This window comes from Labrus bergylta, chromosome 2 (assembly GCF_963930695.1).
Source record: "Labrus bergylta chromosome 2, fLabBer1.1, whole genome shotgun sequence".
Lineage (NCBI taxonomy): Eukaryota > Metazoa > Chordata > Actinopteri > Labriformes > Labridae > Labrus > Labrus bergylta.
This window is the reverse complement of record NC_089196.1, coordinates 22,216,716-22,234,239: the sequence shown is the minus strand read 5'-3', so window position 1 is coordinate 22,234,239 and position 17,524 is coordinate 22,216,716. Positions and strand designations below refer to the sequence as shown.

The 17,524-nt window shown below is 41.6% G+C and overlaps 1 protein-coding gene across 1 annotated transcript in view; it reads left to right on the top strand.

The window, feature by feature from the left end:
• Positions 1-16,470, top strand: part of adamts12 (ADAM metallopeptidase with thrombospondin type 1 motif, 12) — a 20,446-nt gene extending 3,976 nt beyond the window's left edge. Inside the window, exons 3-24 of the mRNA XM_020643861.3 lie at positions 2,148-2,322; positions 2,462-2,658; positions 2,755-2,838; positions 3,606-3,730; positions 3,868-4,017; positions 5,312-5,455; positions 6,543-6,687; positions 6,774-6,866; positions 7,047-7,192; positions 7,319-7,488; positions 8,110-8,243; positions 8,527-8,647; positions 9,588-9,835; positions 10,200-10,341; positions 10,465-10,591; positions 11,119-11,329; positions 11,460-12,572; positions 13,202-13,354; positions 13,548-13,727; positions 14,352-14,498; positions 14,803-14,956; positions 15,157-16,470. Coding sequence (XP_020499517.2) covers positions 2,148-2,322; positions 2,462-2,658; positions 2,755-2,838; positions 3,606-3,730; positions 3,868-4,017; positions 5,312-5,455; positions 6,543-6,687; positions 6,774-6,866; positions 7,047-7,192; positions 7,319-7,488; positions 8,110-8,243; positions 8,527-8,647; positions 9,588-9,835; positions 10,200-10,341; positions 10,465-10,591; positions 11,119-11,329; positions 11,460-12,572; positions 13,202-13,354; positions 13,548-13,727; positions 14,352-14,498; positions 14,803-14,956; positions 15,157-15,272 — 4,275 coding nt within the window. The 3' untranslated portion in view covers positions 15,273-16,470. The remainder of the gene's footprint in view (positions 1-2,147; positions 2,323-2,461; positions 2,659-2,754; positions 2,839-3,605; positions 3,731-3,867; positions 4,018-5,311; positions 5,456-6,542; positions 6,688-6,773; positions 6,867-7,046; positions 7,193-7,318; positions 7,489-8,109; positions 8,244-8,526; positions 8,648-9,587; positions 9,836-10,199; positions 10,342-10,464; positions 10,592-11,118; positions 11,330-11,459; positions 12,573-13,201; positions 13,355-13,547; positions 13,728-14,351; positions 14,499-14,802; positions 14,957-15,156) is intronic.
• Positions 16,471-17,524: the final 1,054 nt, after the last annotated feature.

Here is a 17,524-nt window from a genome sequence, read left to right as displayed (position 1 = left end):
AAGTGCAAAGTGAACTCCAGGCTGAGGCCGTTTCAGCTGGCAGAGCATTCAGGATTTAGGTCAAAAACTGCTGCAGAATAATCCCTTACTTTTGTTTGAATGGAAAACAAAGTCCCAGTTCCTTTTCAAGTCGTCTTCGCCTGTGGAGCGCAGACATCACACAAGATCTGTACGTGGTAATTTTAAGGATCATAATGAGGATCATAAGCAACACCGCAACCACACACTGTGCGAGCTATCCGTGCAGGAAGTTTTGCACAGTAGGACTGCATTTGGTATGCAGATAAAGCAGACCATGCAGAGTGATGGTCTGATTATTTGGATGGGCCTCTATGTAGCATTCCTTCCTGGTTGAGTTCCACCACCTGCTTTCTTCTGCAGGGAATCACTTGGAAGACGAACTCAGGGAAACGTATAAGAGAAGACAACGAGGCATTATGACAGAGAAGGCTGAAGAATCCACTTTTAACTCCACCGCAGTGTAGGGTATTTTTTTTTTTTTTTCGAGTTAGAAGATGATGCAAATGAAAAATCACAAATTGCTTTGTTAAATTTGAATCAGATCGAATGAAGTAAGAGTCAAAGCAGCAGTAAAATCAGCTGTTTTCTGCACCGGGTCTTTGGAAAGCGTTCCCAGCTGACTACAGACGTATCACCCTGCATGCTTTGTGGATGAGTCCACACCACAACTCAGGGACCCCTGGCTAAGGGCCACACTCTGAGTCAGTGGGAAACATTTTCTCAAAACTGTGTTTAATCTGAGGGGGGCGGGGGGGGGGATAACCACCCTTCAGGCGTAAAAAGAGAACTTTTGTTAATCAATTGCTACTTAAGTGTTGTTCTTCTGGTGGTTACACATGGAATAACCAAGGTTAGCAAATTGTTATAACCTACATGTTATGTTTCTTTGAGCACATTCTTTGTTATTTTACAAGCTGCAGTGTAACAGGTGGAGTAATACAGTCGTTCCAGGGGGAGTCTTCCTCTGGATTTTCTGGATTTTACTTTCTGAACTCCCTGAATGGAGTTATGGGACACCCAATCAAAGCTCTGCAGGCCGCTGTATGCATGTAGTTGAAACACATATCCCTAGGACCACATGCAAAACGTGTCAGGATGACCCAGAAAGCAGAGCAGTGCATAACTGCAGCGAGCAGCGGGGTAGACCCCTGGAGCAACAACAGGCCAAATTGCATGGCCTAATTTTTTACATCTGCTGTTTCCCCCTAAACACTAAGAATAAATACAATAATTGATAGCAAGATTGTTATTTTAAGAATTATTTGGTTTCACGTGCCTTTTTAAAAAAAAACATGCATGCTTAAAAACAAAGGAAAACATTCATTAACTCAGCTGAACTTCTTTTATCAGTTTTTCTGTTGACGGAATGATGTATTCTTCCTTTTCTGATCCAGTCATTTGCAAGTTGCTTTAAGACGCAAGGGAGGAGTTCATTCAGAACAGTCTGGGCTTGTTTGGACTCAGCTTGACACAACCCCCCCCCAACACACACACTCACTTAGACACATTAACTCACACAATCATCTCAATGAATAGAGCTTGCAAACAGTGATCTGGAGGTGGAACGTTTATAACGCGTTTTATTTTACAAGGAAAAGCCAAAGATTGGACAGAAGCCTGTTTTGTTGTGTTTGCATGCTTTTATGTGGTCATGTAGGTGTGTCTGTTTCTGTTTTTTGTACTTTTCAATGTGTGTGTTCAGCAGCAGACCTCAACCATCAGCGAGTAAATAGACCTCACCAGTAAGAACATGCATGGCATGGAAAAAGTCTCTTTATTACTGCAGCAGCAGACAGAGAATGTGCCTCGGGGAAGGAGAAAGGTTCATATTCAGATCTGTTGACTAATGAAGGAAATGACTGAGAAATGGTCTTTTACAGCCGACAGTGCAAGAAAAAGTCCAACCTCTCACCTTTTAAGTGTTTGACTTATTGAAACAATACATTTATTGGGATTTGTTCAGGCACTCATAAACATAAGAAAGCAGAAGCACGCTTACTGGGCTGCAACTCATCTGTTCAGGTCACAGACTGAGAATGCATAACGTTCAGATTTTTTAAATACCATACAATTCGCTCTGCTTTTGCTCTTTTTTTCCCTCACATTTGTCTTTTTATTTTCCTCAGAGGGGCTTCTTCTCTCTGCCGGAGGGACACTTTTTTATTGAACCTGTCCAGAACTCTCCTGATGAGCCTGCAGGGACTCCAGAGCCTCATGTTGTCTATCCAAGAGTAACTGAAAGTCAAAGGAAAAAACGCAGTCTTCAGTCCAAAACAACACCCAGCCCCTGCGGAGTTCTAGGTATGTATATGAATTTTTTTTCTGGATCGTACAGTCCTGCAAATGTTGGTGTAATCGTACTCAAGTGAGCATATTCTGTGTCAAACAAGGACAAGCCAAAAGTGTACTGCAAAGTGTCTCCTATTATCTATGCCTTTAGATGCTCCAAGTGACTCTGTGCAGGTGGAGCGGGATAGAGAGGAGTGGGAGAGGGAGCAGCAGAGGGGGGAATCACGCTCGCAGCGCTCGGTCAGCAGAGAGCGCTGGGTGGAGACCATGGTGGTGGCTGACTCCAAACTCATAGAATACCACGGCAGCGATAATGTGGAGTCCTACATCTTCACCATCATGAATATGGTGAGGGGAAAGAATTGACTCCCCATTTATTCAAAGTTTCTGCACAAATGTTCAGTGTATACTAAAGTGGAGTGAAATGATTTTCTACATTGACAGGTGGCTGGGATCTTTCATGATGCCAGTATTGGGAATGCAATCCATGTCATCTTGGTTCGCCTCATTCTCCTGCAGGGAGACGAGGTAACACTTAAAATGATTATCATTGAAGTTGTAACAACCAAATGCAAGGGGGGGGGGGGGGTGCAGTGAAAAGGGAGAGTCTCTTTCGTTTGGCTTTTGTTCATGCTCCTTGTGCACTAGCTGGAAATTCAAGCTTCATTAAACATTTCATAATCACCTTGATTTATAGCCATCACCATCGACCTTTATTTGAGCCTTGAAAAATCATTGAGGTATTCCTCATTTACGATGACGATGATATCTAAAAAATGCAAAATAAAAACAACAAAATAAACCAAAAAGAAGACTACTCAGTGAAAACAATTGCACACAAAGGTGAAGTAATTGGAAATGATAAACTTGTTTCCTCCAAGAGAAATTAGTCTGTCAGTTGTTAGTGTTTTGGGAATAATTCCACATGTTTAGAGCACAAAAGTTAAAGGCAGATATTCCAAGTCCAGAGTGAATATATTGGATTTGTTTCTGTATAAATAATCTGAGGCTCTGCCAAAGATTGCTCATTGGGTTTTTCAAATAGTTTTTTAAATGCAGATGATTATTGAGCCAAGTACCAAGATATTTATACACCGTGAATGTCAGACCACAAAATTCAAACAAAGTCTGGCTCTCAGTATACAGTGTTCCTTGTCCCAATAAAAGTACTATCCCCAAACAAATCCTATTTATAGATCTGGGCTACCATCAAAATAAAAATGCTGTGATCAACTATGTAATGAATACGTAGCTCTAACGCTAACTGTAAGCTCTCCCTTTGCTGTCTGTTGCAGAAAGGGTTAAAGATAGCTCACCATGCAGACTCCACTTTGTCTAGTTTCTGTGCCTGGCAGAAAAACCTGAACCCGCAGAGTGACACACACCCGGCTCATCATGACGTGGCTGTGTTGATCACCAGGCAAGTAGCACAAGTGTATTTGTAGGACAGCCATAACTTCAACAAAGTTGGCTAATGATACGCTCTGTACCGTTTTTGTTGTTGTTGCTTGAACACACCTAACTCTTCACCTGTGCCCCCCCCCCCCCACTCCCCAGGAAAGACATCTGTGCTGGCAGTAACCAGCCCTGTGAGACCCTGGGTCTGTCTCATCTGTCTGGGATGTGTCAGCCACACCGAAGCTGTAACATCAACGAGGATTCAGGTCTACCTGTCTCCTTTACCGTCGCTCATGAAATGGGCCACAGGTCTGTGTGTTCGCTTTGTGTATGTGTTTGTATGTGTTGATGTCAATGAATGTATATAAAGATGGACAACTTGTCTCCAACGCTTAGCATTGTGAGAAAGTGAAGCCAGACTATCCCAGAAACAGGCGCAGATCGGTACAGTCCAAAGCAGAACAGATTCTTGTGTCAGTTTGGAGCAGACACTCACAGTTATGGAAAGTTCAAAGACTTTTGTGTTAGTGTTTGCTCCATTTTCTCTCCCCGTACCTGAACTTCTTATCCGGTTCAAACAGTGCTGCTTCTGCTGCATTCATCAACAAAGCTGTCACTCATGGCATTTACAACAGGACCTGAATTTGAGCACTTTTATCCCTTATGGACACTTGCAGAAATATTATTTTGAACCGCCCAATACCTGACTGTAACTGTTTTACTTGATTTTAATGACTGACTTATCACTGTAGTAATTTCAAGCTTTTAAATTATTTTAGTGTATATATTTTATTGTTCTTATTGCTCTCTTATTGATTTTATTTTCTGTAGTAGCTTTATCTAATTTCTCGTTATTTATCATTTATGTATGTTTTCTCGGCATCATTGTAAATGAAGGTCGCCCTCAATGATCTCTCCGAGAACTTAAATAAAGGTTGATGATGATGATGATTTTGCATCTTTTAATGGCACCAAATAGCTAATTAAAAGGAATTTCTCTGAAAATAGGACTAGAACACAAATCAGTGTAAAGAGAGCATCTTGTTGCTATGATCTGTGACAGAAGCCTAACAATACAGTTTGGTGGTCATTTAATCCCTTAGCATTAGCTCATGAATTCATTAGGGGTATTGGATGTATGCAAATAACAGTAAGTGTATTGTAACAGCACAAAAAATAACTTCACTGGAGACGATGGCTATGTTGTGGCAGAAGATCAGTGAAAGACACGTAGAATTTGTTTTCATGTCTGTATTTCTGTGACAGAAAATCAATTTGTCTTTAATCCCTTTTTTACTCCTCCAGGGCATCTCAGAGTTGTAGCGTCATACTCAGTTCAATCAGAACACTGGAGTTAACAAATACGATGTCTTTATTCTACATTAAAGCTGCAAAGATTAATTCAAAACATATTTATATTATGAGTTTCTGGATTCACAACTTAACCTAAACACCTAGCTTGAACCAAATTGCAAATGTTTTACTTGCACGTTTTAAGGCGTCCCCATACAAGCCACAACACGAAGACCATCTGTTTCCGTGGAACATGTATTTTTATAATGATAATTTAATAATTGTTGATGTTGGTTGTGTTTGAACCCAGTTTTGGTATTCATCATGACGGCCAGGGGAACGACTGTGAGTTGGAAGGGCGGCACCCGTTCATCATGTCCAGACAGCTGATGTACGACAGCTCGCCTCTCACTTGGTCGTCCTGCTCCAAAGAATACATCACACGCTTTCTAGAGTAAGGCTAAATTCATGTTTTTATTCTGAAGCTGAGTCGTTAAAGAAAAACACGATTAGCTCAGATTTGAATGCTGTTTTGTCTCAGTTGGAAACAGTTGTGGGGGGTTTTGTGTGGATATTGTTTGAGTAATGAAGATTGTGAAAACATGGGAGTCATTCTGAACTACGATGTGGATATGCCTGTGCAGATTTGAATGTAGGAGGTGAAAATTATCCAAAAACCACAATGGGTGTGGTGTGTGCTGGAACAAAAGTAAGTTATAAAAACATTGATCAGTAGCAAACCGTGACAAACTCAGTTTTTAGAATAGTAACACAGAACAGAAGTTTGCTGAACAAGCACGATTCATATGGAGCCAGAAAATCCAGCAAATGAGAGGAAAGCAAGAAGAGCTTTAAAGAACATTCAAGGGTAGTCGCACTAAGTCAGACACAAATATCTGCAAATGTAACCCTGATTATTTTGTTCTGAAGACAGAGTCAATGATGAAGTTAAGAATTCATTCTTTGCAACAACAATTTTGTCTCAAACTTCTTCTGAGCGTAGAGTTTAAAATGAGCTGTTTTTTCCTGTGAGGAGTTTTTAAACTGGATATGTAAAAGACTGAAATTATTATAAACCCCCTCGTTATGAGCTAGAAAATGAAACGAAACCATTAGAACGTTTTGTTATTTTTAATTCCTACAATTTCTGCCAGGTAGGTGTTTCAGATGAGCAGATTAACAGCAGACTGCTGGAACAGTGAGTGATTTATCTGACTGTTAAAAGACGGTAAGAGGAGATTTTCATAACAAGACCGGCAAAGTTATAAAGGAACCGCTTCAGGGGGTGCCAGAATCAATTTAGGAGGTTTAAAGAATAGCTATTATGGCTTTCTTTATGGTTGTTTTCTTGAAATCAAATAGGTTCCATATTTTTTTTAATTTATAAACTGCTAGAAGCCATAAAAATACAAATCTCATAAAACTCCCAGCCAAAGTCTTATATGATTGACCTTTCAGGTTTTCTCTTTTATTTCTCTGTAACGTATCTCCTTCACCACACCTTGTGCCTGTTTTGTACCCTCTTTGTTTGTCTGTTTTAGTCGAGGGTGGGGTTTCTGTCTTGATGACCGTCCTTCCAAGAGGGACCTGACCACCCCACTGGCTCGCCTCGGAGTCCGCTACACCACACACCACCAGTGCCAGCTCCAGTATGGCCCCAATGCTACTTTCTGCCATGAAGTTGATGTGAGTATTCTGCACCAACTGCATGACCAGAAAAGTGTCTGTTAGAAAATGATCTGATTGTTTTTGGGATTACATCTTTCTTACAGAATGTTTGCCAGATTCTTTGGTGCTCAGTGAACGGCACATGTCGCTCCAAACTGGACTCACCCATAGATGGCACTCGCTGTGGACCCGAGAAGGTGAATGACGATGTGCCGGTTTCTTTGTCTTGTTAGGGATTAGATTTCATTAGCCTGGGGATGGATATGGTTTGCTCAATGATATGAGGGCGGTACTGTTGCAGAGCCAAAGCAGAGTATTAAATGAGTCATATTACTCTTGCTGTTTGAGTGATCTTACCAGCATTTTTCCTCTTTCAGTGGTGTATCAGTGGAGAGTGTGTGATTGTGGGGAAACTGCCAGAGACGGTGAATGGAGCTTGGGGACAGTGGAGCACCTGGTCTTTCTGCTCCAGGACCTGTGGGATTGGAGTCCAGTCAGCAGAGAGGGAATGTAACAACCCTAAGTATGAAGCCCATTTGAATCAGCTGAATCCTTCAGCCGTTTATAGGCATTTCTTCCAAAAGCAGATCACATCCTGCCATGGTTCTGATAACATGCTGGATTGAAATGATGCTTTTGTGTTCCACAGACCGGAGTTCGGGGGGAAGTACTGCACAGGGGAAAGGAAACGTTATCGAACCTGTAACACTAAACCCTGTCAGCAGAACACGCCCACCTTTCGAGAGATGCTGTGCAGTGAGTTTGACACTGTGCCCTACCAGAACGAGCTCTATCAGTGGATTCCTGTAGCTAACCCATGTGAGTAGTCAAATCCTTAAATGTTCAATTCCAAAAACACTTACAGATCGTTACAACTTGGCTTTTCCTTTTTTTACACTTCACCTCCTATTCATATCGCTGAAGCTCTGTAGCTGTGATTATGTCACCCAGCAGGGGGCAGCATTTATTCTGGAAAGCCCTTTAGTGACTCAGCTTTCCCATCTGCTACATTTCAGCTTACAGCAAAGAGAGTTTAGAATGATGTTTGTTTCTTTCTTAAATTTGTATTTACTATTTTGAAATGACTCTTTATAAAAAAGATGTTGAGCTAATAATGTGTTTTTTTTTTCCCCCTCAGCAATTGTGTGTAACATCATAAAAAAGACATCAATATTCAAGAGTCTCAAGACAGCATTTCCTGCTGTTTTTTGCATCACAATTTTATTGAAGGATTGATGAATTATTCAAGCATTTGGTGATGATCTTACTATCAATTGACTTAAAATGTAGTTTACTTTTGATCGAAGCTCTACTATGCTTCATCATGCATCCCTGATACGTTGCTGTTGGGCATGAAATAGTAAACTGCACTGTCAGCATTGGACTAGAATGAGACTAAACCAAACCCCTCTTTTTTTCTCAACACTCGTTCGTCTTCAGTACACCCCTGTGAGCTGCACTGTCGCCCAGTCAGCGAGTATTTTTCAGAGAAGATGCTTGACGCAGTGACGGACGGGACGCCGTGCTTCATGAACAACAAGTCCAGAAACATCTGCGTCAATGGAGTGTGCAAGGTAGTGTGGCTGGGTAAGAGACTAAAAAGAGACTGGGGGGGATATAGTGAGGCAGGATATGAGACAAGCTGCAGTGCTACAGTATCATTTTGTAATAAAATAGTTTTTCTGTGCAAACTTGTTATCTCATGTGTCCTGAAATGTTTCTGTGTCTAAACGTGTGTGTGTGTGTGTGTGTGTGTGTGTGTGTGTGTGTGTGTGTGTGTGTGTGTGTGTGTGTGTGTGTGTGTGTGTGTGTGTGTGTGTGTGTGTGTGTGTGTGTGTGTGTGTGTTTTGTCTGCAGGATGTCGGCTGTGATTATGGCATCGACTCAAACGCAGTGGCGGACCGTTGTGGAGTCTGTTTGGGCGACGGCACAAGCTGTGAGACGGTCCATAAGTCGTTTGATGATGGAGAAGGCTTTGGTGAGTCCCACACACAAAAAGGGATAATTGAGCAGCTGGGAACAAATTGAATTATCCTGACATGGGACTTCATAAAATTATAGAATTCTAGTAACACAAAACAGACAAACTTTTTTAATGAGGGAAAGCTTTCATGTACCCACCAGAGGAGTGTGAAAAAGCGCAGAATTCAAATTTGTGTCTACAGGCGGAAAGTCATTTCAGGACAGTTCGTTAGGATTACGCCATTGTGTTGTTTCTTTGTTGTCATGGCAGCTGTCTTGTCCACACTGTGCAGCTGTTTGTCCTGATGTACTTGGCTCGTGTGATGTGTGTGTGTGTCTGCAGGTCCAATGTTTTGTCCAAAGAGAGACGAGTCTTTGGCTGTTTTTACTGAAGTGTGTTTGGACGATCATTCAAATCAACACATGGCAGGGACAGATTAATAGACAAAGAGGCTCTAAACAATAAAAACATCCTTTATTCATTCCCTCTCTCTTTCGTATCGTCTGTGTGTTAGCTCAACACAGCATCCTTTCCAGATAACCAGCCCAGATGTGTGCGACTTCAAAAGGCTCAGACCAAGAGCAAACCTCCCCCCTCCTTTACACATACACAGAAAACACACACACCTTCCCACAAACATCATTAAACTCCAGAGGCCGACTCATAGCTGCTTTCGTCCTCCCCCATCCAGCCCCAGCCCCCCATCTAAACACAATAAAAAACAGAGACAGGGTAGTGCCCCCCACGCCGAATACACACAAACACACACACACACACACACACACACACACACACACACACACAAACACATACATGCCAACCACCCCCACAGACTCAGCCCACCCTCTATTAAAGATCAGAGAGAGACTGTCTGGTTGTCTGGATGTGAGTGTGGCAGCAGCCATGGTGGGCCATCTATTACCTCGCTGTGACTCTGACCCCCCCACTCTCCCAGGGTATGTGGACGTGGGTGTGATACCTGCGGGGGCGCGGGACATCCTGGTAAAGGAAGTCGAGGAGGCAGGTAACTTCCTGGTCCTGAGGAGCGGGCTATCCGAGGACGAGTACTTCCTCAACGGCAACTACATTATCCAGTGGAACGGGGAGTACGAGGCAGGGGGGACCACGTTCTACTATGAACGCAGCGGGAACATGGAGAACATCACCGCTCCAGGACCCACCGAACAGCCAGTCATGCTGCAGGTAGGCCATTGTGATAAAGAGGTTTAATGGTGTTTGAATTTTCAGTTCATTTCTGCAGCTTTTGAATCTATTCTGAAGTGTGTAGAGGTAATCAGTAATTTATACTTTACCCTTACTTCTATTTTACGAGTTATTTCAGCCAATAAGGACACAGTACAAATCAACGATAACCAATTATACATATTTTAATTAAATGTCTGCAAAAAAATGTTTTCTCAAACGAAGAGTGCTTAAACAACAAAAGACTACTACAATCATATTGATGAGAGTAACATATGTTGTTATTAATGTCAGATGTTTCATGTAGATCATCTTGATATGCTTTAAGTCATTTTCTCTACAAAAAATTAATGTGTTTTTCCAGCTGCTGTTTCAGGAGAAGAACTCAGGTATAACATATGAATACACCATTAAGAAGACCAAAGGGACAGGAAATGAGGTCATAGAGCCAATTTACAGGTGGAGACATGGGGCGTGGACAGACTGTAGCACCACCTGTGGAATAGGTTGGTGATTTATTGGCATGAAAAAAAAATCTTATGAGTTCAAAAGTTATGATAGGTTTATTTTTTGATGGTAAGTCCATTTTTCTGTCCAAGTGATGATTTCTGACTTTCATGCTGTTTCAGGTGAGCAGCACCAGCCTGCACGGTGTTTTGAGATGGATATGGGTGTGGTGGATGATTCTCTGTGTGACCCAGATAACCGTCTAGAAGACAGACATAGAAAGTGCAAGACTATGGATTGCCCAGCAAGGTCTCAAAAGCTCTTTCAGTCTTTTTTTCTGTAACTCTCAGCACTATTTTAACCTCAAAATGACAAATAGCAAATTTAAACAAGTGAAACTAATTAGTTCAATGAAACACTTTTTACATTTTTGGGATGCATGAAACCTCATGTTTTGAGGAATGACAGAAATATATATATAAATAGGGGCAGGGGGTGGGGGGTACTTAATTAGATAAAGTAGGACGGTGGATAGAGTAGGAAACCACGGAAAGGAGCCTCATTCGAATCTAGGCCGCCTACTTTGAGGAATGGCCTCTGTACATGGGACGCGACCTGACCACTAGGCCACCTGCGCCCCAGATTATTTCTTTTAAACATAATTTAATAAAATCAAAAACATATTTACTGAATGTCACATACTTCCTTATGTAGTGATACCGTCACTCTTCATTATTTGAGAGGCAGCAAGACTGTCTATTTCTATTGTGGACCCTTTTTACTTTTTAAGAACCATTAAAACAGCTTCTTTCTTTTATCCATCCCCTCTCCCACAGGTGGTGGGTAGGCGGCTGGCAGCAGTGTACAGCAACATGTGGATCAGAGGGGATACGAAAGCGAACGGTGCTCTGTGTTCGGACTGTGTCAGGGGAAGAAAGGGTGCTGCACCCTGTGGAGTGTAAGCATCTCCTAAAACCCAAACCTGTGGTGCCGTGCAACAGGGATGTGCCCTGTGGACTGGACTGGGCTGTTGGCAACTGGGAAGAGGTATGCTCTTTATCTACTGTATATTTATATTATTTGGTCCTGTTTTCTTGTATTTTTGCAGTTTTAATCTCACCGTGTTCTTGCACAACAGAGCCTTTTTCTGAATAAAGTGTAATTTCCTCCTTTGCAGTGCCCAGTCACATGTGGAGGAAGCATTCGCTCACGTACAGTCACATGTGTATTAGCACCAAAGAAGAACTGCGACCTCTCAACCAGACCTCGGTCCAGGTCCCTGTGTGCTCTTCAAAGCTGCCCTAACTTAGGTCTGCGTAGACGACCTGGGCCAGCTCCTAAATACCGCCGTGTCTACCCACCTAAGAGCCACCCCACCAAGCTTCCTGCCAACACTACCTGGGCAAGCACCACCACCGCAGCTGCACCCACAGCTGCTGTCACTGTGAGGAAGAGAACAACCACCACAGAAACTTCAACTGCTTTCATCCCCACCACCACATCTCTTTCGATCCCTGAAGTCATAGATGCAGATGATTATGTGTTTGGTGATAAAAAGAGTAAAACTGAGGATAAGAAAGGGAAATCAAATTCTGCAGAAAAAGACAATGTGGGACAGGAAGAGGAGGAAGAGAGGGAGGAAGGAGAGGAGGGAAGTACGCCAAATGTGTTGATGTACACTCCAGGATATGATTACATTGTTCAAGAAAAGACAGCAGAAGAGGAGGGCATTATTGACCTGGATGTTACCACGTCTAAATCCCTCAAAAATCCACTTAAATCAACCACACCAAGGCCACATTTACTCATTACACCCACTTTACAAACAAGTCCACCCACCATGCACATGACCAAAGCACCCACAACTACCTCCAGCATCTCTTCCACTTCACACACCACCACTGATACATGGGCAAAGTCCACTCACCGCATTCCCCACACCACCCCTCGCGTCAATCCGTTCAGCCGCTTGACACACAGGGTCCCCCTCCCAACGTCTGTGCACAAGGACTTCCACACAAGACAAGCGCCTTACTCCACTGCAAGAAAACCATTCACCACTGCAGCTTCACCCCAGCCCACTGTGAAGATCATCAAACTCAAGAAGCCTGCTGTGACACCCAAGAAAAACAGTCCCACCACTCGTGCTAAAAAACCCTCTTCTTGGCCAAAAGGTAGTCGGTCAAAGAGTCAAAACCAGGGACAGCAGAGTCCCAGGGAACAAAGCGACCTGTCGGCCAGGGAGACGGTCAGCATGGATATATATTGGGCTGTGGGAAACTGGAGTGAGGTAAGTGCAGATATTATATGACCATATTCGTCTTCCCACTGAAAAAACGTAACTTTAAAATCAAATGATTAAGCTTTTACATTAAGACATTAAAACTGGGCCTTTTCAGAGTTTTAAGATATTTGGAAAGGGATTTCTTCAGAGGACTCACTCTCATCATTGAAAAGCTTCCCACAAATCAAATAAGACATTGATGGTACATATTGATTTTGGGAGAACTATCATATTGATTAGATCCTTTTCAGAGATGACTGTCAAGTTGGAGCACCCTCAAATTCACTAAATTGAAGATTTTTAAACCACAGTTTAAAACAAACTGGTTTAAAATAAAGAAAACTGTTTGGTGGTGAATCAGTAACCTGCACATTAATGTTCATGTGGTAGTGAAAAGTTGTGTTCCAGACTTTTTGAGGTATAAAATCTTAATATGAACAATTTAGAAGAATGTTAGAAATCAGCGTATAAAAAACTAAATAACACAAGTACAGTATTTACATATTTCTGGATGTTTGTTTTAGATTCCTTAAATATTATGTTTACATCTTATCACTTTTCACTTATATCAGTTTGTTACCTAAGAATTTAGAAGCCCTAAACCGAGTTTGAATCTGTACCTCCTCCCTCCCCAGTGCTCAACAACATGTGGTATCGGAGCGATATGGAGGACAGTCGTGTGCAGCTCTCAGAAAGATGACGACTGTGCCAACATGAAGAGACCTGAACCTGCGCGCACATGTCACCTGCAGCCCTGTGCCACCTGGCAGAGTGGCAGCTGGAGCAAGGTGAGGAACCTTAGATTTCCTGAAGTCACTGAATCCGACTGTTCCACGTATTACTTCTTAAGTACACTCAATACTTAATTAATCTTCCACTTCTTAAGTCTTACTCTTCCGCATGACGCAATGTGTTTGTTTCCTTTGCAGTTCTCTCTTGTCTTGTATTTCCTCACTGTGATGTTTGTGATGTTCTCCACAGTGTCCAGATAACTGTGCAGGCGGGGTGGGGAGAAGATATCGGGACATCCAGTGTGTTGATTCTCAGAGTAAACGTCCCCTCAGACCTTTCCACTGCCAGGCTGTGTCCAGCAGACCTGTCAGCACCTTGACCTGCCCCCACAAGCCCTGTATGACCTGGAGTACATCACCCTGGGGACCGGTAGGAGCATTAAACAAATCAAATCTCTATAAACTCCATTTTGAAGGAGCTTTAAAGAATTATAGATGTTGACATTAACATTGTATTTACTTCATCACTGGCCTCAAGTGGTATCTAGTCATGCAAACAGGTCCAGTTTATTTGCCGAGGTTCCTGGAAAAGCTCCTGTGAGGAGTTTTTCCCAGGAGGAGCTTTGTGAGGAGCTTTTATGAAAACAGACTGAAATAAATATGGATGGCTCTACAAAAGCAATTGAGGTCATCATCATGAAGACTGACTATCTTAGTTGTTGAGGGCTTGTCTTCAATGGTGAATTTCATGTTGTAATGGACATTTTTTACTTTTTATAACCTTTTGACTAGATGTAAAAAACAGTCAAAATAGACTACATATGTTTTGCTCATGCAGGGCTCTTCGGTTGAGTTAGCAAGCAAACATACTCATGTACAGTATTGTAGCTATCCATTGTGAGGGTTAAGGATATATCCCCTTTTAACATCCGACAACACAAGTTCATACTTGTTGTTAAAGTCTTCTCTAATAGTCAGGTATACTGAGATTGGATTTTGTTCAGTTATCAGCGAAAAGCAGATACATCCTTGAAATCCTTGTGTTTCTCCTCAGTGCTCTGGCAGCTGTGGTGAAGGCGTCAGGGAGCGGCTGGTGTTTTGTCCTGAGCCTCACCGCTGTAGCTCCACACTGAGGCCAAACAGCACAGAGACCTGCAGCCTTAAACCCTGCACTCAGTGGAAGGCCAACGACTGGGAGGAGGTCAGTCACATTTCAAAATGTTTTGTGCAAAAAGAAGGCCCTAGGTGGTCTAAATCAGAGGTTCTCAACTGGTGGGTATGGACCCAAGAGTTGGTTGCAGGTTGTTTTGAGTGGGTTGCTCAATGTGTGCCTAGAAGTCACAAAGTGGAGTGCTTTTCAAACATGTTTGTTTTGTCCAGTTTCTTGTCTGTGTGGTTTCTGACCGCCTGAGGTCCAAACTTAACACATGTTCATGAAACAAATCTAATTGGTTATAAAATAACAGAAATTTGTCTCGTGATTTTTCGTGTGTGTGTATTTGCAGTGCTCAGTGAGTTGCAATGGGGGTCAGCAGCAGCGTGAAGTCAACTGTGTGAGCGAGCAGGATCTTGCTGTAATGCCAAACAGTCTCTGTGAAAAGATTTCCAAACCTGAAACCCTCAGGAAGTGCAATATCCAGGAATGCAAGACCAACACAGGTTAGTTTGTAACACTCGGTTTGTCTTTGTGTTTGTCTGGCTTAGTGGAAGATATGATAAACAGATTTAATAAAAAACTACAAACAATTAAAGGGTGTATCTGTTGCGTTCTGTGATAAACCTCCTGGCTAAAATCCCTCTAAATAGACTCGACAAAACATTACATTTGTGTGTTTAATGATTTGTTCCTTCTTATGCAGGTCCGGTCTGCAGAAAGAACACCATGTCCTCCCGGTTCTGTGACAAACTGAGGCTTTTGGGTCGCTGCTCCCTCAGATCTGTCCAAAAACAGTGTTGTGTCACCTGTGGGTCATAACCAGGATATTACACACCCACGTACTGTAAATGAAAAAGGACACATTCCAACTACAGAAATACTTACTGTACTGTCCTGTCTCGCATACAGCAATGCCACCTGCAGACTAACTCGTCCAAACCAAAGTCTTAATAGGCACAACACTTCAACAAGCACAAAAAAACATGGGTCGATAAAGACAGGTTTTTTATTTAATTTTCAAAAGTATTTTAATATTGTTTCTTTGAGCTCTTTAGATACTTGTAAGTTATTTTAATTAAATATCTGATTAAGGTATCGAGCCCAAGCCCGGATGATGAGTAGATATTTTGAGTTTTACACATTAAAGACCATGTTGTCCCATATTAAGGGGAAGAAGAATGATTATCAGAATTGAAATATGTAAAAATGTGTTAACAGGCAAATTTCCAATGATTACAAACGGATTGTAAAATCTGCCAGAAAATGAATAGAATGTAACAAGCCTTGAATTAAATGATCAAGTGAAATAAATACTAAAGGAGTACATTAAAAAAAAACTAAATTTAAAAAGAATAGCAACAACTAAAAATCAGAAATCTGTTAGAAAACCATTTACAGTTTCATCTTTAATTCACAAAAGAAAAAATAGAAAATGACTAACAATACACATCTCTTTTGGGACAAAGGTGCTTTAGTATTAGAAGAACTGTCATGATACTACTTTTATTTTGATGTCAAAGTGACTGATAAAAACAGAATGTAAATAGATTGTTTTGCTATCTCTTTGTAATGAAATTGTTAATAACACTGATAGTCATTGTTTTATATTCATATTTCACTTTTTCTGCTTGAATTGTGCTTTCATTCACAGAGCTGACACTTATGTGCTTACCTAATTCTCAGTTTCTACTTTAGTCTTTCTTTGTAAAAATGAATGTCAAAGATAAAGAACAAAACAATACGCTGCAGAACCTGCACAGTTCTGCAGTGGAACCATGTGGTGCTCCTCCTCTGGTGTGCGATGGACCAATGAGAAAGAGGCGTTGCGGGTCATCCCTCTCAGGTCGCTCTAAAGATGGCTGCTGTGTTTGTAAGATGTTGTACGGTTTTAACTGCTTTCTTCCAAATGGTACTTCACTTTGACTGATTTTGATTTCTAATTTCTCTATTAAAAAATGATGATGAAAGATGTTGCAACAAAAGCGAGACAATAAATAAAATCTTTTATAATTTTTTATGTGTTTGTGATGCTCATCAGCTAGTCTGGTCAATTTCTTTAGTCATCCATCTTTACATTAAAAAAAAGAGCATATCATTGTTTGCAGGTGACTGTGTCCTCTGCATCTTTCTCTTGTGTTTTGTGACCTTTCTTGCCATCAAGGTCATTTTGTGCCTAAGAGAGCCTGATGCTGCTGGATTTGTAACCCCAGAATCCACAGCACCAGGCTCCGTTTCAGGGATCGAGTTCAGCCGGCCCAGATTTCTTCGGGCTCCTCTCTGCCAGATAACTTGACACGTATGGACGCTGCCTCGCTTCATGCACCTTGCAGCTATCACTCAAGCAAGAGACCAGGAGTTAGTCAGCAGTAATGGAATGAGAAACACTATACTGGGTCAGTGTGGAGCATCATGTCCTAAAAAACCAGCAGTGTGTATATATGTGTGTGTGTGTGTGTGTTGTTGACATGACAAAGCAAATAACATCCAGTTGTATTACCTAACCACAGCTCTCATTCTGTTATGTCATTGTGTTGCTTCATATGGAGAGTTGCACAATGGAAAGAAGTGATGGAGCTCTAAATCAGGAAATGCTTGGAAAAAAAATCATTGAAAATCTCAGACTGTGACTTCACCGTCGCTTTAGCCTTTATTTCTTTTTGAAAGCGATGCGAGGTTAAACATTTTTATTTATAGCTAATTTAAGACATCTAAATATATTTACATCTTCACGTAGAATGAATCCTGAAAGATTAACACAAAACATAGAACAAAGCAAAATGACAAGTAAGTTATCTGGAATGTCTTTTTGACATAAAGTTCATTTTAATGTGAAAAAAAGAAGCATTTTCACCACTGAAAACATCACTACAGTGTGATGTTTTGGTGTTAGTGTCCCAGCGCTGACATACCTGGCACAGCTCATTTTCAGCTGTTTTTCACAACAACATAAGTGGCTGTCGGCTGGCATGCACTCTTACAAGGCCTAAAATATGTTCGTAAAATTACTTTTAGCAGCTTGTGCAACACAATGCAAGTGTTCTAAAGCCAAACAAGTGTGGCTTGGGATCCAA